Here is a 26,626-nt window from a genome sequence, read left to right on the forward strand (position 1 = left end):
GTAAATATGCATATGATGCATATCTTGTAATGGTAGGTTGCCAAGAGAGATTTCAAAATAATGAGTCAAATTTCTCTGGTGAGAAAACAATTTAAGGAAGATAAGTATTTTAAATCTAGATAAAATTTCATGAAGAGATTTTTCTTTGAGGGATGCTCTGTGAGGCTAGAATATCTAATGAATCCTGGTGCAGGATTCAGCCTGTCACCTTCTGCCAAGGACTTCTTAAATATCTGTCCCAGTTCCCATAGCAGGGACTGCAGTTTGGAGGCAATTTTGGGCATATGTTTTTGGCAATAGATCTTCAATGCCTTGAAGAAGATTTCAATCTCATTTGAAGCAGAAGCCTTCCTTGACCAATGGACAAGATGATAAAGATGACCAATGGAGAAAATATTCAGTCTAAATCTGTACGGAAACACATAACATCTCTCTAGCCTCTCTCTGACATGCCACCACCCCATATAAGTTAGGATCAAGAATGAAAATATTCTAATCCTATGAAGACAACCTAAAAGTAAAATGTGAAAATACATAATAAAGTGATTTAAATTGCTTAGTGAATTTTTTTTCATTTTTGTTCTTTAACTATAATCAAGAAAATTATTTGTATAAAGTGTCAAAAATTCTGATTTACACCTTTAGAAATAATTGAATTCCTATCACATTCTTAAAACAAGAACAGACTGCTATGGAAGAAACAAACATTAAGAATTTCTAGAAATTATAAATATGACTGTCAAAAGTAAGATTTTAATGAACAGATAACTAATAGAGTGATAAAGGTGAAAAATGAATGAGTGATTTGAAAGCTAAAGCAGAGTAAATCTTGAACAATGTACAACAAAAAAATGGAAAATGCAAGAAAAAAAACTGACACCTGGAATGTCAGGTGGACCAGTAGTTATCTAATGGGAATTACAGAGGGAAGAAATAGAAGAGAAAAAATAATTTTTTAAATAATATAGAAAAACTCCTCTGAATTGAAGAAATCTCTGAGTTTTCAAACTGAACACCTGTCTAGTGCAAAGCAAAATGTGTGAAAAGATCCACACCTCCATATATCCAGGTAAACTGTGGTAATTCCAACGATAAAGGCTTAAAAGCTCATAGAGACAAGAAAACAAGGGGTAAAACAAAAAGACAAAAAGTAATGGAATGAGACTGGCTGGCTCTGGAATTCTTAACATGTCTGAATGCTTCAGGACAGTGGAGTAACGATTTCAAAGGAACCACTATGAGGAAAACGCAATTTTGATCTTGAAACCATTACTTGGCCAAATTATTACTCAAATGCGAGGGCAAGATATAAACATTTTTGAAGGTGCAAGGATTCATAATCCCATGCACATACTAACATACATCACTTAAAGAGGAACTTCATAAAAGAAATTATGATTTACAAGAAAAAGAGTGAGATTTTTTAAAAAATGCTGCTTCTTAACAGAATCTATAAAGAAGAAAGAAAGAACAAAGTGACAAAAAGTCGGAGAATCCAGTGGATGGTGACTTTTGAAACATTCTTCCTCAAGCAGCAGAAGCTTACAATAACTAACAGGACTTTTACTTCCTTCTCTATGAGTCCAAGCACAATACTACATTGTGCAGTGGATGTTTACACAATCATAATTCTACAATTTCTGGCTTTTTTTTTTTTAAGATTTTTTAAAAAATTTATTTATTTGACAGAGAGCAAGCACAAGCAGGGGGAGCAGCAGAGGCAGAGGGAGAAGCAGGCTCCCCACTGAGCAGGGAGCCTGATGCGGGACTGATGCCAGGACTCCAGGATCACGACCTGAGCCAAAGGCAGATGTTCTAACGACTGAGCCACCAAGGCACCCAATTTCTGACGTTTTTATTTTAAATTTTAGATCTGTGGACAAAACATAAATTATGTAATAATAGCTAAAATGTTACAAACCTAGGAGAGAGTAAATGAGAGATAACAAGAAATAAGGATATAGTATTTACAGTTATAACAGTAACCTTCAGAAGTAAAAATTAGGAACAAAAACCAAAACCTCAGAACACTGTTAATAGGAGTTTCTTTTGAAGACTGGTGGTAGGGTTATGGAGTTTTTTTCTTTTCCTTGTTTATGCCCTTCTACTTAATTTGATTTGATTTACCATGTATAGGCATAACTTTGTAATTCTTTAAAAAAATGTTTAAAATAAGAAATACAGGGTACTACCATCAATAAGGGATAATTCAATAATTATGATATACAATGGAATACTGACCAAATGGAGAAAGAGATACATCTATAGGTATTGACATGAAAAACTGTCCATGAGTAAAAAAATAAGCTTCAGAAATGATAGTGGATAATGAAATGATCCTACTTATGTTAAAAAAATTATATGACATAAAGAGAAAGAAGGTGTGTGTATAAATGTTTGTAAGATGTTTACAGTGCTGTAGCAACAATTTACCAAAATGGCAGGAACCTTTGAAGATATTTTAGTGTTTTAGACTGAATTTGTTTTTTTAAAGATTTTATTTTAAGAAATCGCTATACCCAATGTGGGGCTTGAACTCACAACCCCAAGATCAAGAGTCATATGATCACCAACTGAGCCCCTAGACTGCATTTTTAATAGGCAGAATTTATAAGCACACCTTGGTTTCTTTTTGAGGTAGTTTAAATTTCTATTAGCCACTGAATATGTACATCTGCACTAATTAACATTTTTGGTACCACTCTAGAGAATAAGATGGAATTTCAATAATGTTCAAAATATTAACATGTTGGGGCGCCTGGGTGGCTCAGTTGGTTAAGCGACTGCCTTCGGCTCAGGTCATGATCCTGGAGTCCCGGGATCGAGTCCCGCATCGGGCTCCCTGCTCGGCAGGGAGTCTGCTTCTCCCTCTGACCCTCCTCCCTCTCATGCTCTCTGTCTCTCATTCTCTCTCTCTCAAATAAATAAATAAAATCTTAAAAAAAATATATATATTAACATGTTAATTATTCTAGCTGTTACTCAATCTGGCAACCTTCAGACACAAGTTAGTCTCTCTAGTGTTTTACACTTGGAAAAAACTGAAACTGAACCAAGAAAGAGGACTTTTTTATATTGAAAAATTTGAAAGTGTATAACATCATAAAAGTCAAGTAAGTTGGATTTCTGGCATTAGACAGCTCTAAAAACTATTACATTAACAGTCTATTTTTGCTTCTAACAACATTGAAACATATTCAGTCATAAGTCCTCTTTTTAATAATTTAGTTTTTTCTTACCAGGCTATTTTCTTTCCAAGCTTCTGGGAACTTGGGTCTCTGTTTTTCCCTAGATACCAGAACCTGCATATCTTCAAAAGTGGGATGGTTTCCAACTTCTGTCTGAAAAGCCATCTGGTATTCTGGTACAGATTCACCTGTGTATTTTTTTTAAAAGAAGGACAGAATAAAATTTCCAACTATGTTAAAATGATGGAATAACAGCAGAATTTCTGATTCCAAGTAAGCAGAGAAATTATGTCACAACCTTTTTTTTTTTTTTAAACCCGTTAGGGCATATTTGGAAATCCAAAAGAAATCCTGTTGTGGGTTTAATACATTATTAATAAATGCTTTACTTAGAATAGTCTTTGATAAATTGAACATCTGTTGATAAATCAAGTGGTAGTTTCAACAGTGGACATAGCTATTTTTAAATGATTTCTAGTATTACTAAATTGGGGGGGATTATTAATTATATATATATAAGGTGTACTTAATACTTGAAAATGCCTGAATTCTTATCCCATACAGAGATCAAGGGTGGTGAATATGAGGACAAAGTCCAGGATCTAGTAGAACACATGTCTGTACAACCAAATATAAGCACAAAGATGTATAGTCATCCTGTCTTAATATGTCACTGGCTCTATTATAGACCAGCCAGACTGTATCAAACGTCACAAAAATTTTTATGATAATGGCCATGAGAGAAAAATCAGTATACTGATTTTTTTTAAAAAAATTCCTCTTAAGAAACAGTATCTAGATCAAGGATTTTAAAGTTTCATTAACTATTCTACCACTGTTTAATAACCCTATTTATCACCAATAAAGCACAACCAGCTGCTTGTGATGAGAAGGTCATGATTTTTAAAAAATGTTATCAAATTAAACTTAATAAACATATTGAGCATACAGAAGATCTCTGGGACCAATAGTCAGAAAACCAATGGTCTAGTCAAAATCTTGACAAACAACACAGGAGAGAGACTCTTCCTGTCTCCTGGTACCACTCCCCACCCCATTAAAATGACAGGATAAATTAGGAGGAATACCAGAATGTAGGATAAGGCACTTAAGCTCTAATCCTGGCTTCATCTCTCTCCTGGAAAAGTCATTTATTTTTTTAATTTTGAGACAGACAGACTGACAGACAATCTTAAGCAAGCTCCATGCTCAGTGTGGAGCCCAACATGGGGCTCGATCTCACAACCTTGAGATCATGATCTGAGCCAAAATCAAGAGTCAGATGCTTAACGGACTAAGCCACCAAGGCGCCCCTGGAAAAGTCATTTATTCTGTTTTTAATTTTCCTGCCAGCAAAATGGCAATGTCTGTCTTCCTTATCTCACTCACATGGAGATAATACAAAAGTTATAATGATCCAGAAAGAAAGTACTTCATAAAACATGTATTTAATTTTTATGTTTCAATTTGGATATTCAAAAAACATATAAACAGTTGCCCTCCTCCAATATTAAAAAAGATTAAATTACAAAGATTAATTCTATAATTTATGCAGTACAACCCCAAAATTTTGGAATATTACACTATCTAAACAAGTGATATGTTCACATACTTTAAACATTTAAGCAGATACTTATTGTTGACAATCGCCATCAATATTGAACTTGAAAGACAAAATTGAAAGATTCAATCCTGCTAGTTAGTGTATCACTTTCATTCATGAAACCTCATTTGATAAAACCTCAACCCATAATATCTGTGAACTGTAAGATATTTAGTATCTAGTATATCTTACCTGTCTCTGAGACATAAACACAACACATATAGATATCTTTCAAGTGCTATTTATTAGTTGTTTTTTTCGAATACTGGTTCAGGATAATTAAAAATTCACAATTTTACTTATTTGTTTTAATCAGGTCTAAAATATAATTAGAAAACCTGCTAAATAAAACTAATGTACAATCTTATTTTGTGAATGAAATGACATTAAGAACTGTCAATTTTCTAATAAATCTTCATGGCTCTAAATCTAATTTTTCAATAGATACTTGTTTAGCGCTTAGTATTAGGCATTAGGGACACAAAGATTAATGTTAATGATATCATCATCATGAATTCTATTAGTCTTAACTGGATTTCCTTAAAACTTTATTATCATTGGATTGCTCAAGGGAAGTTTTATAATCCTACTTTCTTTCAAACTGTCCAAAATAGATAAAATGTCTAAGAATATCAGATACCATTCCCTGCTTCAAACCTCATTTGCTATTTGTTAATTATGTCTCTAAGCAGTTAGGAACTTTCTAGTTCCCTTCTTAAATTATGCTTGTTCTCTTTTTTCTTTTTCTTTCTCTTGCTTTCCTATTTTCTTTCTTCCTTCCATATTCCTCCTTTATATGAATATTGCAGCATTTCAATTTTTTGTAATAGACACCTAATTCATTTATTCTGCAAATATTTTACAGAGAGTCAGTCTACATAACGTAATGTCTACATTTAATAATAAAGCATGTACTGCATTTGGAGATATACAAGTTTGAAGAAATGTTTTCCAAGAATTGTATCATTATAACATGCTATTCTATGTTTATTAATATGTTTATGGGAACCTTTTTATTCAACTTCTCCCCCCATTTCATTGTTAAAATTTTTAAGAGTACCCTAAATTTTCTTCCTGTGCTGTCTTAATACTTTTCCTTCCCATACTCTGTAATATTTCTGTCTTCTCTATTCCACAGAATCTCTTCTAAGAATACTAATAACCTCCTCCAATTCAAATTCAAAGATCATTCCTCAGTTCTATTTCCTTTTGACTTCATATTACACCTACTGCTATCAATCTGGGTTCTTAACATTTTCTAACACCGACTTCCAAGATACTATGATTTCTTAGTTTTCTCACTATTTTTCTGACCAATGGTCTTCTTAACTAACCTACTGGTACAGGGAGGTCCCCCAATATGCAGTCTTTATTCCCCAATTTTTTGCACTCTTAATTTGTTCTCTTAGGAGAGAGCATTCACTCATAAGTTCCCATTTACCATCTATGGATAGATAATTAAAAAAAATTTTTTTTTTTTAATTTCTTCAGTTGTCCCTCAATACCCCATCCAAAAGTCTCCATAATTAATTCATCTTTCCAATATAATAAATATTTTTTCCTAAGTTCCTGGCTGCCACCCTATTTCTTTGATCTCTGAATATTTCTCAATTCCTTAGATTTTCTTCTAATAGCTAAGTAGAACCACAGATTTCTCCTCTATATTTTCTTACATGTGCCTCTTCTTGCCAATTTCCATATCCAAGATTATAGGATCTCTTACTGCAACTCTTGTTTTTCTCCTTTATTTTTATTTTCATTGTGGTTAAATATACACAAAATATACCATTTTAACAATTTTTAAGCATATAGTCAGTCCTGTGGCAATAAGTGCATTAATAATGTTGTGCAACCATCACTACTACCCATCTCTAGAACTTTTTACATCTTCCCAGACAGAAACTATGTATCCATTAAATAGTAATACCTTATTTCTTTTTCCTATTTTTTTACCTATTTTTTTTTTTTTTTTAAGTAATCTCCACCCCCAAAATGGGGCTCGAACTCATGGCCCCAACCCAGAGGTCAAGAGTCACATGCTCTATTGATTGAGTCAGCCAGGCACCTGTCTTTTCCCTTTTTAAACTGCCTCTAATTCTTTCTATCTCAATTTATCCTATACATCTGCTAAAATAATCTACAAATAAGATTGAATTGCCTTTCCCTTTTCTTTTTTCTTCTTTTTTAAGATTTGAGAGAGAGAGAGAGCATGGGGGAGGGGCAGAGGGAGAGAATCTTCAAGTAGACTCCACGCTGAGCATTAAGCCCCATGTGGGGCTCAATCTCAGGACTCTGAGATCACGACCTAAGCCAAAACCAAGAATTATACTGCATTTGGAGGTATACCAACTGTGCCACCCAGGCACCCTGCTTTTCCTTTTTCAAACACTTGATATTGCTCTTTGTTATTTATCAGACCAAAAGCAATAGTTATTCTTTGAATGCAGTAGTTGTCCAAAAAAATGTTGCTGATGGCAGTATACTAATGCTGGTAATAAGAATCATTTTAGTCAGACATGTTTCTAAAAAATAAAATTCTGGATTGGGATATATTAAAAAAAATCTCTGGCCAAAATTCCAATAATAGAAATAAAAGTTTCAAAAGTTCCAATAATATGTGTGATACTACCGCAATTCTGCTATGTCCAGAAAAATACCTTGAGTACTTTGTACTTACAATTAACTAGGAAATATACTTCTAAATAATAACTGATTGACCTATAGTCAATCTAAATAATTAACTTATTTTATTTTTAGAATTATAACTACTGTTAAATGCTTACTGTTTCTAAAGCAAAAAAATTCAACCCTACCACTAATCTTTGTTTTTATTTAATAGTTCCATTTCATAATTTGTCTAATGCTGATTCAACTGACTGTTTTTCCTTTTTCTATGCTTTTAATGGTGTTATTCCTATAAGGCAGAAGCCATATATATCAAATCATTTTGTACATCACCTAGAAGAATGCAATGCACATATTGATAGTTTAAGTTTTTATAGGACAATAATGACAGGAATATAATCCTAACAAAAAAAACTATAAACTCATTTGGCTAATTCAAGTAAGCCTCAAACAAACATTCATATCATATGAGTGTTCTTTCCTTGAAAGAAAGGAAGGAAAGCAGGAAGTCAAGAATGGAGAATGAAAAAAATAAAGGAAAAAGAAAGAAAAAAGTGTTCTAATGGTTAATTCATTGTTTCTAATTTCTTACTTGGGTCAACTGAGGAAATATTTTAAGTGTAGCTTATCAAATGTTCAGAGGATGCATAAGGACAACGATGACCGTTAAAGCAATCAGAGACCAAACTAAACACAGATAAGCTATTATGAGCAATTAATTAAACTGCACTCAGATGCAAAACTTGGAGTCCTTTTAAAAAGTTTTTCCTGATTGACATCCTTCTGCTAATAATGTTTTTGAACACTAGATGGCAATGAACTAAAGGTTTAAATGAAAGTAAAAACACACAAAAGTTGACTTATTTAATATAGATAGAAAAAGAAGATATTACTGCTTCACTTCAAAACATATATCAATTTTTGATAGCAATTCTCTTACCTGGGAAGAGGTCTGTACATCTCATAAATATCTCCCAATAAATGAGTCCAAGTGCGTACATGTCCACTTGTTTCAAAGCTGATTCACAGTCCCTCAGGTTCACAGCTCCTTCTAGAACTTCTGGTGCCATATATCTGATTGTGCCAACCTATTAAATTAGAGTGATATTTTTCAGAAACAGAATATAGCATATTCTGAAAGGCATATATTAGACCAGAAATTATACATAAATTTCATGTCAATGATATGTTATTTGACCCTAAGCATGTTACTGAAACCTTCTATACCAAATTTTTTATCTATAAAATGCCCTTCTTGAATAATTAAACTGTGGTAAGTTCATCCTATTGAATACTATTCATCAATCAAAAAGAATGAGCTAGACCATCCTATGTATGTCAATGCAGAAACATTTCTAGGACACAATGAGAAAACTATACAACAATATACACCATTTAATATTAAAAAAAAATTTTTTTTAAATGTTAAAGATTTTATTTATTTATTTAAGAGAAAGAGAGCGGGAGAGGGAAAGGAAGACAGAAAATCTCAAGCAGACTCCATGTTGACCACAGAGCCCAAGGTGGGGGTCAATCTCACAATCATGAGATCATGACCTGAGCCAAAATCAAGAGTCGGACCTTGAACCGAATGAGCCACTGAGGCAAGCCCCTAAAAAATTAAAAAATAAATAAATACACACACACACACACATACACAGAGAGAGAGAGAGACATATGTATGGATGCAGAGAAAAAGGTTAGGAAGGACGTGTTTCACATTTTAATAGTGATTATCAGAAGGTGACTGTCCTATCTCAAACTTGGCAATTTTACTCTTGTTTCAAAAGTCAGTTCCTACACACTTCCTCCCAATGCTTGTCAAAAATGAGTTGGTGTGGCAGTGATTTCCATAAAGAATGGTATGGCAGTGATTTCCATAAAGAACTGATAAACTTCATGTAAGGTCTTTTATATTTTTTAATTTTATAATTCTTAATATGCTACATTGGTAGCATATAAGGATAATTGTCCTTGATTTTTTTAATGCAATTCATTATGTTCTCCTGGTATGTCAGAGTGATACCTTTTGTATATACTCACCTCACTTATGGCTGCATTATCTTCTTCCCCTGGGCGTACCAGTCTATTTCCAGTCAGCCTCATGGACAATCCAAAGTCACTAATAACACAGGTTCCATCATTTTTCACCAGGACATTTCTGCTGTTTAAATCTCGATGGGAAATTGCAGGTTTATAATGATCTGTTTAGATAATTTCAAATATTTATTAATGTTTAAATAGCACTCTTGGACATAAAGTAAGCATGCAGGTAATAGGGACTACATAAATATAGATGACTGTATTATTTTTCTGCCCTTTAATTTTCTAATAACAAAAAAGGAAACAAGAAAGCAAAGTTTTCCACTCACAATCGTTAACTATTTTCACTGTATTTTATAACATAAACTACTGTTGCATGTATAATTAAGCTTTAAATAATTAGCTGAAATCTAACAGCCAACATGCTATTGCTTCTAATTTTAACACACACTTGTTTTTTTTTTTTCCCCTTCATTTCTAGGGTAGCAAAAGGAGGCAATACAGAAAGAAATATTTAGTATAAAAAATTTAAAAAGTCAGTTTGTCTAAAATAAGTATCAGTGAAAAACTGAGATGGCTCCAAAATCTGTACACATATGTCCTATGACTTAACAGATCAAACCTATGATGGAACATCCCAGTTCTGCCCTCAGGTGTAGCCCTGTCTCTAAGCCCACCTCAGTTCTTCAAATCAAACTAGGAATAATTTTACAATGGACTTCGAGAATGAGTAGGGGAGCTGCTATCTCTCAGCAAGATATGAAAACCTATTTTCTGATTTTACAGAGAAGCAAAGCACTATTATACTCATTCTATTATCACTAGACTATATGCTCCATGAAGGCAGAAAGAGAGTATGTTTTACCTGGATTCAAAAGGGTTGGCACACAATAAATGCTTGCTGACTGAAAGAATGTATCTAACCTAAGCTGCCTCATGAAAAGCATAATATATTTTTTCCTCTCTATAAGGTAACCTTATATAAATATTATTAGCAAAACTATAGCTCTTGAATTGAAAAAAAAATTCTATACCATAATTTCTGAAATTTAAAATAACTCTCTAGGTATACAAAGAAACGGAGCAATCAGAACAAAGTCAATGATAAGTTTATTGAGTATTTATACTTAGGCACAAATAGACTCAGCATTTAGTCATTACTCTCATTAATGAAAATTAGACTGCAATTTTACCAGCAATGAAACTAAAAAGAGGATAATGATTCCTTTCATATTAAAAACAAAAACAAAAAAACAGAGCACACAGAACTGGAGGAAAAAATAGAAGTTACCATTGATCTAAAAAATGGTAGTTACCATTGATCTTTCCTGCTCATTTTCTCACCTTTCAGTTCATGGTCCAGCTTTCTAAAGCTTGTACTAACATGGTTCGCTCAACCCCTAAAAGAGCTGCATTTCTTATTCTGCATAAAACCACAATACTAGTATATATGGTACAATCTTGAGGTGATATTTATATAAGAAATTTATAGAGATTAAAAATGTTTCTATATTTGGAAAATATTTGTATATTAATCCCAAATCAATACTTAAACTAAAAGATCTCATACTTAAGGAAACCAGGCAAATAATGGGGGGAATGGGCAACGAACGAGTGGGTAAGACAGCCAGAGAGGAAAACAGGGTAGTGCTGTCTTCTATATAATGAAGGAAAAAAAAAAAGAAAGAAATGGAGCAGGGGAGCAAAAGAGGTAAGGGAGAGAAGAGAAAGAAGAAAGGAAGTAAGATTAGGATTTATCACCAATTCAAGAGGTAGAACTACAGACTGCCCTTTGAGAGACTTTTCCCTTTAAAGTTCTCCTCAGTATACGTTTTAATCCTTCTTATTTGGGGGTAGGGGGTAAAGAGAAAGGAGCAAAACATACAATGATTTTGCCCTGGGCAGCAGCACTGTACTAGGCAGGACATAATATTATTTCAATTATTAAAAAATAAAACCTGAACAAAAAATAGTTTCTCTGTGGATATTTACACACACACACACACACACACAGAGAAAGGATCTGGAAGGATGTACGCAGTTAATAGTAACCTTCTGTTTATATTTGAGTGATCTTTGTTAGATTTTTCTGGGGGGAGTACGGTACCAAGTTTCACTGACATTCTCAGAAAAAAATTCATTAAGAAAGACAATTACAAATAAATAAACAGGCTCAACTCGTCCTTATTTATTCTGAAGCAAAAAACAGCTGAATAAATAATAATATATTATTCCTTACTATAAAATTTCTACGCCAAACAGCGAAGTTACATCTAAAGATACTGGGAAAAATAGGATTCTCTGAAAAAAAAGTGAAATAACACTTTGTTTTGAAATAATATAGCGTATTTCCAATATTTTAAAAATCAAATAATACTTATGTTTTTGCAATAGCATATATATATATATACTTAGTTTTAAAAAAAGGTTAACTAGTTTAAATGATAATATTAGGTAATATTGAGAGTAACATCTACATTAAATACAACTCTTATTTGATGGCAATCATTCTTTTCAGCCAATGTTTGACTTGAAACCTTGCTAAATCATGCAAGTCTTGAAAAGGAGGATTAAGATGGTATTTTAAATTCTGTGCCAAGCCAGCTCTTTAAATGAATTATAATAATATTTAAGAGTAAGGAAACACAGTCCAAATTGTTAATGTGCTAAAGCACTAGAATAAGTGCATCAAATTGCTGACATAGGCAATAACACTGGTCAATTCTGTATTCAAGAAAAGCAAGATGTCAAGATAAATGAAGTGATAAATTATTCAGGAGAAATTATTTATATATGAATCAGCAGCTAGAAAAGATGATCCATGCTATTACACAATGGAACAAAGATCTAAGAAACTGATATATTAACGATTCTCTTATCTACAGAGGTCAGAGAAACTGGAAAAACAATATTCTGGGCTATAGTATGACAAGAAAATCCCACAAGGGATGAAAGCTTGAGAAAGCACAAGGACTGACTTTTGAAGCAAAGCTAATTTAGACCAGCCTGTGATGTGAAGTGTATTTTGAAACAAAGTAAGAAAGTAAAAGTATTAAAGAGATTTTTTGAACAACTAGCAAAAATGCACATAGATGCTAAAGAAAACTGTAGTTATGGCAAAGAACACAACCACAAAGTTATGAAATCCCCACCATGCATTACCCTCTTTCTATTCGGTAACAGAATCCAATATTATTTGAGACAGCAACACATCCAGCTTAAAAACAACAACAATAACAACAACAACAACAACAACTATATTTTCAGTATCTCTCGCAGATAAGTGTGGTAGTTAAGTGTGAACCAAGTTCTGGAAAATAAAGTATACTGATTAGCAGATATATAGCATGATGGACAATGAGGTGACTTTGAAAATGTAAGCCATACATAAAGAATGATGGAGGAGATAATAATAAGGCTCCAATAATACCATGGTGCTACCAAACCAATCTTAGACCATCTCTCTCTAAATTCTGTTATTATTTTCCCCTGACAGATTTGACCAAACTAATTCTAGCTAAGAGAAACACTGGATTATAGAAAGATACACATAGGTTTTATACTTAAGACCAACCAACCACAGAATAAAGATTCATATGATGTTAAAAGTAAAGAATTGGCAATGCACTGTATTTCATTTAAATAAGCAAATAAATGCAAGGAAATGTAGTACAGCCTAGCTAAGAGGTTTTTAACCTAAGTCCACAGATGGACTTTAAAGGGTCTGTGAACCACTAAAATCAAAAGAACATTCTTAAAAGTGTACCATACATGTATCTTTACAGAGAAGGTGTTCAGAGCTTTAATAAAAATCTCAATGAGATCCATGACCTCTCTAGAGTCTTTAAGTTCTTTTTCCTATTCTTATTACATTTCAAATCCATTTCATCATGCCAGATCTTTCAAACAACTGGTTAATAATAAATCTGCTATTAAATAAAATATACTCTTAGTTTGAAGATATGAATAAAATTTCCCTTTGTGAATTTTGACCCCATATGGGTGTCATTCATCTTCTATTCATTGTCTTACCTCCTCGTGGCAATTCTGTATGAAGATAAGCCAGTCCCCTAGTCACAGAATGAGCCAGACGGCAAGAGCTGACCCAATCACTTGTATGGAGACTCAAATACTTGCACAGAGATCCCTATATAAAGGAAAAAATAAACACATACCAAAAAAATGGAATTAATATACTTGTACATGAGGAAGTAAATTAGCAGCAGCCTTATAAAGTATTTAAGGAGGTTAGGATTCCATGAAGATCTAATGAACTATGACACTTCAAAATCTCAAAAGAGACATTTCTTTCTTTTTTTTTTTTTTTTAAAGATTTTATTTATTTATTTGAGAGAGAGAGCACATGAGAGGGGGGAGGGTCAGAGGGAGAAGCAGACTCCCTGCCGAGCAGGAAGCCCGATGTGGGACTTGAACCAGGGACTCCAGGATCATGACCTGAGCCGAAGGCAGTCGCTTAACCAACTGAGCCACCCAGGCGCCCTCAAAAGAGACATTTCTGTGAGTAGAGAGGGGAGGAGAGGATGAAAAGGATAATTTAAACATTATTAATTTTAATTTCTCCAATATTAAAAAATATAAATGATTATTTCATATTAAATGCTCCATTGATCTATCAAATTAAGATAGAACAAATAGTCTTTTAGACTCTTTCTTCATAATGTATCTCTTACCAGTATAAATACGAATTCTATTTTTTTGTTTTACAAGTACAAAACAGAAACTTTCATAAATATGTATGTGTCAGTGTTACTCAAGGTGCTCATTTACAAACTATTTATAACCAGACAGGGATAAGAAGCTTGCACCAGAATGAATGTCAATCAAAACACTGTTTCCTTCATCAAGAAAGTCTTGCTGAGAGGGAGAAAGAGACAGACAGACAGACAGATGAACTAAACAGTTAACTGGTGACTTAGTTGATTCACATTCTGATGTGAGATCCTTATCTCACTGCAGACCATTAATAACGAGTTGCAAAGCACCAATGCTTTACAGAACAAGCAATCCTAAAAATCTGATTGACAGCTAGTGTAAATGTCACTTTAATTTTTATAAAGAACTTACATTGGGATAATACTCCATCACAAGCAAATACTCCATGCGTCCATCTGCAGTAACTCTCTCATCTCCAACTATAAAGCGAGCAATGTTGTCATGTTCCATCAAAGGCACTCTGTAAATGTTCTTCTCATTGATAAAATTCTGACGGTTTGCAAAGGAAAAAACTTTTACAGCAACTGGACGCTCATCTAAGGAACCTTTATATACTGCTCCATATCGGCCCCGGCCAATCAGCTGTAAATTTGTTTTGAAGAAAGCAAGATATTAATTCATATCACAACTGAAAAATCAAATTTTCTAGAAAAGTATAAATCCAAATGTAGACCATAGCTCTCTATTGCTTATAGTTTAAATTACTCCATTGTCAAGAAACTAATAAATTCCATATCTCATATGGCTCAGGAAGCTCCTACCAGACCCAGCCCTCCCACAGATAACAACTATGAACTCTGAACAAAATTTCATTTAATTTTAATTTTTTAAAAAGATTTTATTTATTTGAGAGAGAGAATAGGAGCACGAGTGGAGGGAGGGGCAGAAGGAGAGGGACCAGCAGATTCTATGCCGAGCAGGGAGCCCAACATGGGGCTCAATCCCAGGACCCTGGGATCATGACCTGAGCTGAAGGCAGACGCTTAACCGACTGAGCCACCCAGGAGCCCCTGAACAAAATTTTAAAAAGAAATCTAAAAGTGCTACAGAATGAACAAAAGGAAGTAGATTCTGGGAGTCAACACTTAGAAAGGAATGCTATAGGGTGAACTATGGAACACAGTTCCATATCATTTTGAAATAATATAGCGTATTTTCAATATTTTAAAAATCAAATATACTTATGTTTTTGCAATAGCATATATATATATATATATATATATATATATATATACTTAGTTTTTAAAAAAGGTTAACTAGTTTAAATGATAATATTAGGTAATATTGAGAGTAACATCTACATTAAATACAACTCTTATTTGATGGCAATCATTCTTTTCAGCCAATGTTTGACTTGAAACCTTGCTAAATCATGCAAGTCTTGAAAAGGAGGATTAGGATGGTATTTTAAATTCTGTGCCAAGCCAGCTCTTTAAATGAATTATAATAATATTTAAGAGTAAGGAAACACAGTCCAAATTGTTAATGTGCTAAAACACTAGAATAAGTGCATCAAATTGCTGACATAGGCAATAACACTGGTCAATTCTGTATTCAAGAAAAGCAAGATGTCAAGATAAATGAAGTGATAAATTATTCAGGAGATCATCTCCTTTCTAAATATATCCTCTTTACTACCCATTTTTATAGCTTTTAGCCTGAGAGCAGGCTGAAATGAACACTCTGCAGTGGAGCTAGAACTGTAATAGAAAATCCATAATCTTTCTGGCCCTAGGAACCAGAGGACAGACTTAAGGGCAACCACAGATTCTGGAAAGTGAGGGGAGAATCCCACAAAAGAGAGTGACAGAGGGGGAAACCCAATGAATACATGAGACCAATTTTAGCTAAAGATGAAACAACTGCACTGAGATTTGAGCTTCTGCCTAAGAGATGAGTTGGCAGCATACCCAACCAAGTTAACTGCCTATTAAAACAAACAATGGAAACAAACACACTTTAGAAAAGCCTAACAGAACACAGGGTATCCACAATATAACATTCTTAATATCCAGGACCAATAAAAAAATAAAATCAGCAAAATGCAACCCATTCTCTTCATTTTTGGCTTATGGAGATTTCTTTCACTTTACTGAACAGGTTAAGGATTTATCCATCATTTACTTAAAGATTTTCATTTTATTTCACTCACTATTACTAGGTTAAAATTTCACAGATAAAATGCCCTTTAGAAAGGTTGTATCAATATATAGTTAAATCAGCAATGTTTGGGAGTGTTTTACTCAGTCCTAAGGTTTTAATTAGTATTTTTTTCAATTTAGTAAATTGGACATCTTATTGCACATTTAAAAGCTACATTTAATTCCTTTGTGAATTGGCACTTCATGTTTTTTGTCCATTTTTTATGGATTGTTTCTTCTATTGATTTATACCAGCTCTTGAACAATTCCTTTTCATGTGCTGAAATGCTTTTTTGAATCTTTTAACTTTGTGTATTGTATTTTTCTCCTAAACAGAAGGTTCCTAAAATATTTTATACAATCAACTACCATATTTACTATTTAACAGTCTCTAGTTTGGGGATTATAGTTTACTTATTCTAGTAAAGATCATAAAAATATTCATCATGGTAAGACTTTAACATAGGTTCTGAGATATTACCAAATGAAAATTAAATTCAACATAATATATAACAATTGTATGTACCTATAAAAATACAAAATATATGCACAGACAAGAAATACTCATTAGGCATATACTATGGATTGCTTGAAAGCACATTCTTCTCAGAATTTCATGTCTTTATTCCCATATTGTTGCAGTATGTACTCAAAGATCATCTCCTTTCTAAATATATCCTCTTTACTAACTCCATTTCCATATTTTTCTTCTTATCTGCTTCACTTTTCTCTATAGCACTTACTACTACTACCAGAAATAATATACATTTATTTGTTTAACCTGTTTGTAGACTCTTTTCCCATTAGAATATAAACCTCAAGGGGAGCCTGGGTGGCTCAGTCAGTTAAGCGGCTGGCTGACTCTTGATTTCTGCTTAGGTCACAATCTCAGGGTCCAGGGATGGAGCCCCACAGTGCATGGGGCTCTGCGCTCAGCGAGAGTCTGCTAGAGATTCTTTCTCTCCTTTCCCTCTGCCCCTCCCTCTGCTCTCTCTCTCTTTCTCAAATAAATAAATAAATCTAAAAAAAAAAAAAAAAAAAGAATATAAGCCTCAAGGGGACTATCTGGACTGTTCACCTATGTTCTCAGTGCTTAGAATAGGCCTTGGCACCAAACTGATAGTTAATAAATGTTAGTGGAATAAATGGATGAATGATGTAGTGAGTGAATAAAGTTACTGTCTCAGATATACTATGACAGCAGAAAGGACAGCCCGTAATATCTAAGAGCAATCTTACCTCCAACAGTTTCAGATTATCTAGGTCAAGAGAGGGTTCTGATGCTGCTGCCTCCATCATGTTCATACTGTGAAGACCTTGTTTACGGTCTCCTATAAGAATAAGACGTTACTAATGTATGGTTCTCTTAAAATGAAGATTTTTATTACACTATGTATTATATTTAAGTTAAAAAGAAGAGCTACTATAGGGTAGGCAGCAAGATTTATGCCCAACGTCACCAAGAGTAAAACTATTTACTAAACCAAGAATCATCTACAAATGAAGATGAATGATGAATAATAATATTAAAGCTGAATTTTGGGAGACAGTTCCAACAACAGACCTTGTTTAAAATATTGCAGAAACATTAAAGGTTTTATTAAAGTTATTCAAATGAATGGGTACTGATTTCCTAAAAAGCTCATCAAACCTAAAGTTCAGTAGAACTGATTGGACAGTTGATGATATTAAAGAATTATTTATTTATTTTTTTAGATGTGAAAATGGTATTGTGGTTATATATATTTTAAGTCCTTATATTTCAGAGATAATACTTAAAGTTTTTTTTACAGATAAATGATATAATGTGATTTACTCCAAAATAACCCACTACCACAGAAGGATGTGGTGAGCAGGGCTATGGATGATATATAGATATGATAATCATTGAAGCTGGGTGAGAGGTATTTTGGATATTTTTGAAACTTTTCATAAAAACTAGGAAAAAAGTTTAAGAGAGAAGGATGGGAGCACAGAGATTTTTAAAAAGGAGAAAACTGATTCCGATTAAATGGTATATTTAATAAACAATAAAAAAAGGTAATATTTTTACCTGTCAGCATCCTGTATCCGAAGCATAAGGCAACTATCAAAACAGCTAATACAGAGACTGATGCCAAAGCAATGATTATTGTCTCATCTCGGTTAAATGAATGAGGTGGACCTAAAATAAAACAAATTTAAAAACAGTCATCTTTTTTCAGTATTTTGTTAAATACTGACAGAAAGGCTGTATCAATATATAGTCAAATCAGCAATGTTTTTGCATCAAAGGAAATTAAAGAAAAATTAATAATAAATCTGTGATAATTGCTAATTATATATTTTTAATCATACAAATGATCTTATATAGACTTACAACACTGAAACGCCTGTTGGTTGTACTTATTATTGAAATATCAACTATATCATGGAACAGCATTGGTAGAATTATAGAATATTTAAGAGAACAGTCTTTGGAACTACATTTGGTTTTAAATCTTGATTCAATACCACTCTCTCAGTGGTATTTAGCAAATTATTTGACTTTTCTGCAGTACACTTATTGGATTTTAAAAGACTTCAACATAATGATAATTGTACCTACTTCTAACATACAAAATAAGTTATAGGAAGAAAGCTACATATAAAAACTCATTTTACCATGAGATATCAAGTCACATACACTAGGATGGCTACAATTAAAAAATTATAATTTGAATTATAATTAAATGCAATAGAAAACATTCTGGAAGTTCCTCAAAACATTAAACACAGAATTACCATAAGACCTAGCAATTCCACTCCTAGGCATATACCCCAAAGAATTGAAAACAAGTGTTCAAACAAACACTTCTACAGGAATTTTCATGGCACCACTAATTACAATAACCCAAAGTGGAAACAACATGAATGTTCATAAACTGATGAATGAATAAACAAAATGTACTATGGACTGAACTGTGATCACTTAAAATTCATATGTTGAAGCATTAACTCACAATGTGATGATTTTCGGAGATGGGTCCTTTGGGATGAGGTTTTTTAGATGAGGCCGCGGGAGTGGGGACTTCATGATAGGATTAGTGCCTTTATAGGAAGAGCTGTCAGAGGGCTTGCTTTCTCTCTGTCTCTACTATGTGAGGAAACAGTGAGAAGGCAGCCATCTGCAAGCCAGGAAGAGAGTTCTCAACCCAACCCAACCATGCTGGCACCCTAATCTTGGATTTCCAGCCTCTAGGATTATGAGAAAATAAATTTCTGTTGTTTAAGCCACACGGTCGATTCTATTTTGTTGTGGCTGTGAAGGGTAGCAGAATACAGCACCCCAAAATAAGCCTCTTTGTCATGACTATCTTGAGCTGGTTATTTTTAAGAAACACCAGACAAAGAAGAAGCTCTGAAAAACAAGTAGAGCTTCTTTTTTTGTAACATTTACATTTATAAGGAAAATCTCCATTTGTAAGGTGTCTCCCTCTCTGTACTAGGAAGAGGAGAATGACTACAACTCTAGCAACATTTATCAATAGAGAAGACATGGACTTGTTTACTGTGCTCTTCCTAGAAACCTACCATAACTGGTCTTACCTTAACCTCCTCTCTACCCCCCTTCTTTTGGCTTAGCTGGAGATAGTATTTGGGGTGGTGACTTGGGCCATTTCAGGGAATTACTCAGTTTTCCTCGGCATCTCCCATGTATGCAGGAAGTGTATATGTTATTAAACCTGTTTTTCTCCTGTTACACTGTCTTTTTATTATGGGGGTATAAGGGACATGACACTCTCAGCCAAGAACCTAGAAGGGTAGAAGAAAAATTATTTTTCCTCCCCTATAGCTGTTAGAGCAGACTGATACAGTGTACTATATTTGTTATAACTGATGAACCATTATTGATATATTAACTAAAGTCCATAGTTTATATTAGCTTTCACTCTTTGTGTTGTATAATTCTATGGGTTTTAACAGAGGCATAATGCCATGTATTCACCATTACAGTATCATACAGAATAGTTTTGCTAACCTAAAAGTGTCCTGTGCTCTACCTATTCATTCCCCAACTCCACCTCCCACTGTCTGGCAACCAGTATTTTTACTGTGTCTATAGTTTTGCCTTTTCCAGAATGTCATATAGTTGAAATAATACACTATGTAGCCTTTTCAGACTAGCTTCTTTCACTCAACAATATGCATATAAGGTCCCCATGTCTTTTCATGACTTAATAGTTCATTGTTTTTTATCAGCAAATGATATTCCATGGCATGGATGTACCGGCATTTATCCACTCACCTACTGAAAGACACCTTGGTTTCTTCCAATTTTGACAGCATGAATAAAGTTGCTATAAACATTTGTATACAGATTTTTGTGTAGACGTAAGTTTTCAACTCACTTGGGTAAATACCACGGAGCAGGATTGTTGGGCTATATGGTAAGCCTATGCTCAGCTTTATAAGAAACCATCAAACTGTCTTCCAAATTGGCTGTACCATTTTGCATTCCTACCAGCAATGAATGGGAGCTCCTGTTGCTCCACATCCTTGCTAGTATTAGGTGTTGTCAGTGTTTTGGATTTTAGCCATCCTAATGGGTTTTTTAAAACAGATATCTCATTGATGTTTTAATTTGCAATACTCTAGTGACATATGATATTGAGCATGCTTTCATATGCTTATCCATCATCTGTCTATCTTCTTTGGTGAGGTATCTGTTCAACTCTTTCACCCACTTTTCAATTGGGCTGTTAGTTTTTCTGTTAACAGTTCTTGGTATATTTTGGATACAAATCTTTGATATATGTTTTGCCAATATTTCATCCTAGTATGGCTCACCCTTCCATTGTCTTGGGATGAGGGTAATGCTGGCCTCACAGCATTCTATTTTCTGAAAGCAATTTAGAGAACTGGTATCATTTCTTTTTTAAATGTTTGCTAGAATTCAATAGTAAACCACCTGAGTCTGGTGCTTTCTATTTTAGAAGGTTATTAATTATTGATTAAATTTCTCTAATAGATAATGCCTCTTCAGATGGTGTACTTCTCCCTGTGTGAGTTTTAGTAGATGTGTGTACTTCTAAGAATTGGTTACGAAACTTGTGGGCATAGAGTTGTTCACAATACCCTTTTATTACCCTTTTAATACTCACGTAATCTGTAGTGATGACTTTTCTTTCATTTCTGATTAGTAACATTTCTTTTTTCTTTTTTCTTTTTTTTTTTAAAGATTTTATTTATTTGACAGAGACACAGCGAGAGAGGGAACACAAGCAGGGGGAGTGGGAGAGGGAGAAGCAGGCTTCCCGCGGAGCTGGGAGCCCGATGCGGGGCTCGATCCCAGGACCCTGGGATCATGACCTGAGCCGAAGGCAGGCACTTAACGACTGAGCCACACAGGCGCCCCTAACATTTCTTTTTTCTTGATTGCTTGGTTAGATATTTATCAATTTTATTGATCTTTTTTTAAAAAAACAGCTTTTGGTTTTATTTCTTTTTCTCAATTTCCTCTTTTCAATTTAATCGCTTCTTTTAAAAAAATGATTTTATTTATTTGTCAGAGAGAGAGACCACGAGCACAAGCAGGGGTAATGGCAGGCAGAGGGAGAAGCAGTCTCCCTGCTGGGCAAGGAGCCCGATGTGGGACTCGATCCCAGGACCCTGGAATTGTGACCTGAGCTGAAGGCAGATGCTTAACCGACTGAGCCACCCAGGCATCCCTCAATTTAATTGCTTCTGATCTAACTTTTATTCTGCTTATTTTCAATTTAATTTGCTCTTCTTTTTCTAGTTTCCTAAGGTGGAAGCTTAGGAAATCACTAAGCTTTATTATGTTTTTTAAAAAAAAGATAAGATATAGAATTAAATACAATTTCATCCAGTTAGCATTTAAAAAAAAATTGCCCCAAATTTTACCACCAATCTGAACAGACAAATACACTTATATTTTTCATATTGTGAGGCAGATCTTTAACTGGATCAAAAAAATTCACACGTCCTATGAAACAAAGTTTGGGGCACCAAAACCTGCTTAACTTAACCGACCTGCTCAGTAGGTTAAGCATCTGCCTTTGGCTCAGGTCATGATCCCAGGGTCATGGGATTGAGCCCTGCATCAGGCTCCCTACTCAGTGGAGAGCCTGCTTCTCCCTCTCCCTCTGCCCTTCCCCCTGACTTGCATGCTCTCTGTCTCTTTCAAATACAGAAAATCTCTTTTAAAAAGATACAAAGTTTTGCTATTTTCAAATTAGAAAGGTTGCATTTTTACATGGGTCCCTCCTCAGCAGGGAGTCTGTTTCATCCTCTCCCTCTGCTCCTCCCCCCAGCTCACATGCTCTAATAAATAGATAAAAATTCTTAAAAAAATAGTAGTGGAAAAAGTGGACACATGAATGAACAGATGGAAAATGTCAAATGAGAGAGAGAAATTAGAGAAAAGCCAAATGGAAATGTTAGAAATTAAGTATGGTAGGGGACCTAAAGAATTCTTGTGATGTGATTATCAGCAGAAAAGACACCAATGACAAAAGAATCAATAAATTTGAATACACATCAACATAAATTATCCACACTATATCACAAAGAGAAAAAGAGAGGAAAAAATAGAGAATACAGTATCTACAAGACAATATCTAATGGCCTAATATACATGTAATTGGAATCACAGCAGAAGGAGAGACAGGAAATAGTGTAGAAGAAACACTCAAAGAGACAATGCACAAGACTTTTCCAAAACTGATGAAAGACATCCATCCATAGATTTAAGATCAGTGAACCCCAAGCAGGGATAACTGCAAAGAAAATCTTACTGATGTACATCCTAGTCAAAGTGTTTAAAATCAAAGATAAAGTATTTTTCCAATCTACATTGGAATTACTATCCAACTTTGTGGTCTAGTTCTTTTCAATTAACACCGTCCTATATCATTAAGAATCCTTTAAGACCCCAATTTCTGTTGTTTATACTTCATTGCCTTTAAAAAAAGCTGGTGAAAAAAAAGCTCCGTGGGAAGCCTGCTTCTCCCACTCCTCCTGCTTGTGTTCCCTCTCTCACTGTGTCTCTCTGTCAAAAAAATAAATAAATAAATCTTTAAAAAAATAAATAAAATAAAGTAAGCTTGTGAACTTCTGTCTGTTCATTGAGTAGGGCAAATCTTCTATTTATTAAATTTTTGACTGCTTATCAATTACTAGGAAGTTGTGTTAAAATCTTCCATTACAATTAAGAATTTATTCTTTTAGTTGTGTCCATTTTTTATTTCAAAGCTATATTACTAGTGTATACAAATTTTAAATTGTTCTATCTTCCTGTTAAAATGAATATCTGTCATTATAATGTGACCCTCTTTGTCTCTGGTAATGTTTGACACCTTAAGTCCATTTAATCTGATACTAATATAGCTAATATTTGCATATTTTCCCCATCAATTTATTGTTTACCTTTCTGTATCCTTATGTTTTAGATGTATCTCTTATAAATAAACTAAACAGTAGTAGGATTATTAGTCTTTTTTAAAAAAAATTTTGTTGGGGTGCCTGGGTGGCTCAGTTGTTAAGCATCTGCCTTCGGCTCAGATCATGATCCCAGGGTCCTGGGATCGAACCCCGCATCGGGCTCCCTGCTCAGTGGAGAGCCTGCTTCTCCCTCTCCCTCTGCCTGCTGCTCTGCCTACTTGTGCTCTCTCTCCTATCTCTCTGTCAAATAAATAAAATCTTTAAAAAAGAAAAAAAAATTTTGTTGACATGTAATTCACATAGCATACAATTCATTAATTTAAAGTGTATAATTCAGGGTGCCTGGGTGGCTCAGTCAGGCAAGCGTCTGGTTGATTTTGGTTCAGGTTGTGATCTCAGGGTTGTGAGATCGAGACTCACGTCAGGCTCTGTGGGGGGTGTGGAGCCTGCTTAAGATTCTCTTGATTCTCCCTCTCTTTCCGCCACACCTTCTCCCTCCCCCCTCTAAAAAATAAAAATTAAAAATTAAATAAAAAAATAAAGTATATAATTCAACGGTTTTTGAAATATTACATTACTAATTTTTAGAAATAGTGATAAATATATAAGACATAAAACTTGCCTTTTTAACCACTCATAATTGTACAAGGGAGTGGCATCAATTACATTTACAACACTGTGCAATCATTATCACTACCTGTTTTCAAAACATTTTTATCACTCCATGAGAAACTCTGTAACTATTAAAAAATAACTCCCTATTCTCCCCTTCTCCTAGGCCCTGGACCTCAAATCTACTTTCTGTCTCTATGAATTTGCCTACTCGTGATATTTCATGTAAGTGGAATCATATAATATTTGTTCTTTTGTGTCTGGTTTATTTCATTTAGCTAGCATGTTTTCAAGGTTCATCCATGTTGTAGCATGTAGGCTATCTTTTCACTTTCTTGATAATGTGTTTTAAGGAACAAAAGCTTTTAATTTTGATGATATCCAATTTATCCATTTTTTCTTTTGTTGCTTGAATTTTGGTGTTATATGTAAGAATTCACTGCTAAATCCAAGGTTATGAAGATATACCCCATGTTTTTTTCTAAAAGTTCTATGGTTTTAGCTTTTCATATTTAGGTTACCGATCCATTTTGAGTTAATTTTTGTATATGGTATGAGATAGGTGGTCAACTCCATTCTTTTGCATGCCTATGCTCATGTTTTAAAAATCTTAATCCAATTATCTTTGTCTTTTAACTGGAGTGCTTAATCCGTTTACATTAAAGATAATTAGTGATATCTTTGTGTTTATTTCTATGATCTTATTTTAGACAATTTGCTCTTGCCCATCTGTTTTCTGGGCAGCAGAAAGGCACTGGAGTATTTTTCCAACCCTACCAATTATTTAGTTGTGATGTCTTATATTTTTAATCCCTTTTTTAAGCCCCATGAAAAACTACTATGAGCAAAAGTGTGGACAAAGAGAACTTTCATATACTTTTGCTTGTAGACCAAATTGGCACAACTTATTTGGAAACAGTTTAACGTTATTTACTAGAGCTGAAAATACATATATACAATGACTAAGCAATTCTACTCCTAGTTATATACTTTGAAGAATTTCATGCACATGTGAATCAGGACATATGTTCAAGAATGTTCATAACTGGGGCGCCTGGGTGGCTCAGTTGTTAAGCATCTGCCTTCGGCTCAGGTCATGGTCTCAGGGTCCTGGGATCGAGCCCTGCATCGGGCTCCCTGCTCAGCGGGAAGCCTGCTTCTCCCTCTCCCACTCCCCCCACTTGTGTTCCCTCTCTCACTGTGTCTCTCTCTGTCAAATAAATAAATAAAATCTTAAAAAAAAAAAAAAAAGAATGTTCATAACTGAATTATTCATAGTATACAAAAATTAGAAACAACCCAAATATTTATCAACAAGAGGTTGGAAAAATAAATTGTGGTATAGCCACACAATAGAATACTACACAGCAATGGAAGTGATTTGCATTCATTTTATTTTTAAAAAGACAAAAAAAAAAATGCCATAAGAACTACAGCTTCACTCAATAGCACAAATTTTTAAAATATCATATTGTGTGAAGAATCAAGACACCAAAGAAGATGCTATGATTTAATTGATATAAAGTTCAAAAACTGGAACAATTAAACTACACTAAACTTGGGCATATATCAGAAAATAGAGAAGCTATAAAGAAAAGTGAGGAAATGATTATCATAAGAGTCAGAAAAATAGCTATCCTTTTTTTTTTAAACTTTTTTTTTTTTAAGATTTTTTTTTTTTTTTTTTTTTATTTGAGAGAGAGAGAATGAGAGACAGAGAGCATGAGAGGGAGGAGGGTCAGAGGGAGAAGCAGACTCCCTGCTGAGCAGGGAGCCCGATGCGGGACTCGATTCCGGGACTCCAGGATCATGACCTGAGCCAAAAGCAGTCGCTTAACCAACTGAGCCACCCAGGCGCCCCAAAAATAGCTATCCTTAAGAAGGAAATATGAGTTGTGATTAAGAAGAGATACAACACAGGGGTCATCTGGGATGTTCTCTTTCTTGACCTGGGTTTAACGACACTTTATGCTAAACTATGTTTTATATGATATGTTTTACTATAAAATACTTATGCACAGAAAAAGACTAAAAGGAAATGCACTAAAATGTTAAAGGTTTTGAGCAATTTTTATAAATGTATTTTCTAATTTTTCTACACTTAATATGCACTATTTTTTTCTAAGCAGAAAATCATCAACCTAAGATAATCAAATGATTTCTTTAGAATGAACTACAGAAGTAAATAAGGGGAGGGAGACAAAACCACTTAAAAGATGTTCTTGGGCATCTGGGTGGCTCAGTTGGTTGAGCAT

The 26,626-nt window shown here is 34.0% G+C and overlaps 1 protein-coding gene across 1 annotated transcript in view; it reads right to left on the reverse strand.

Annotated features, from left to right (window-relative positions):
* Positions 1-26,626, reverse strand: part of BMPR2 (bone morphogenetic protein receptor type 2) — a 183,835-nt gene that overhangs the window by 19,239 nt on the left and 137,970 nt on the right. The window contains exons 4-10 of the mRNA XM_035007356.1: positions 18,388-18,498; positions 17,574-17,665; positions 14,545-14,775; positions 13,492-13,606; positions 9,460-9,620; positions 8,357-8,504; positions 3,240-3,376 (exon numbers count right to left, since the gene is read on the reverse strand). Of these exons, the coding sequence (XP_034863247.1) occupies positions 3,240-3,376; positions 8,357-8,504; positions 9,460-9,620; positions 13,492-13,606; positions 14,545-14,775; positions 17,574-17,665; positions 18,388-18,498 (995 nt within the window). The remainder of the gene's footprint in view (positions 1-3,239; positions 3,377-8,356; positions 8,505-9,459; positions 9,621-13,491; positions 13,607-14,544; positions 14,776-17,573; positions 17,666-18,387; positions 18,499-26,626) is intronic.

Source organism: Mirounga leonina, unplaced genomic scaffold (genome assembly GCF_011800145.1).
Source record: "Mirounga leonina isolate KUSES-001 unplaced genomic scaffold, KU_Mleo_1.0 Mir_151, whole genome shotgun sequence".
In the NCBI taxonomy this organism is placed as follows: Eukaryota; Metazoa; Chordata; class Mammalia; order Carnivora; family Phocidae; genus Mirounga; species Mirounga leonina.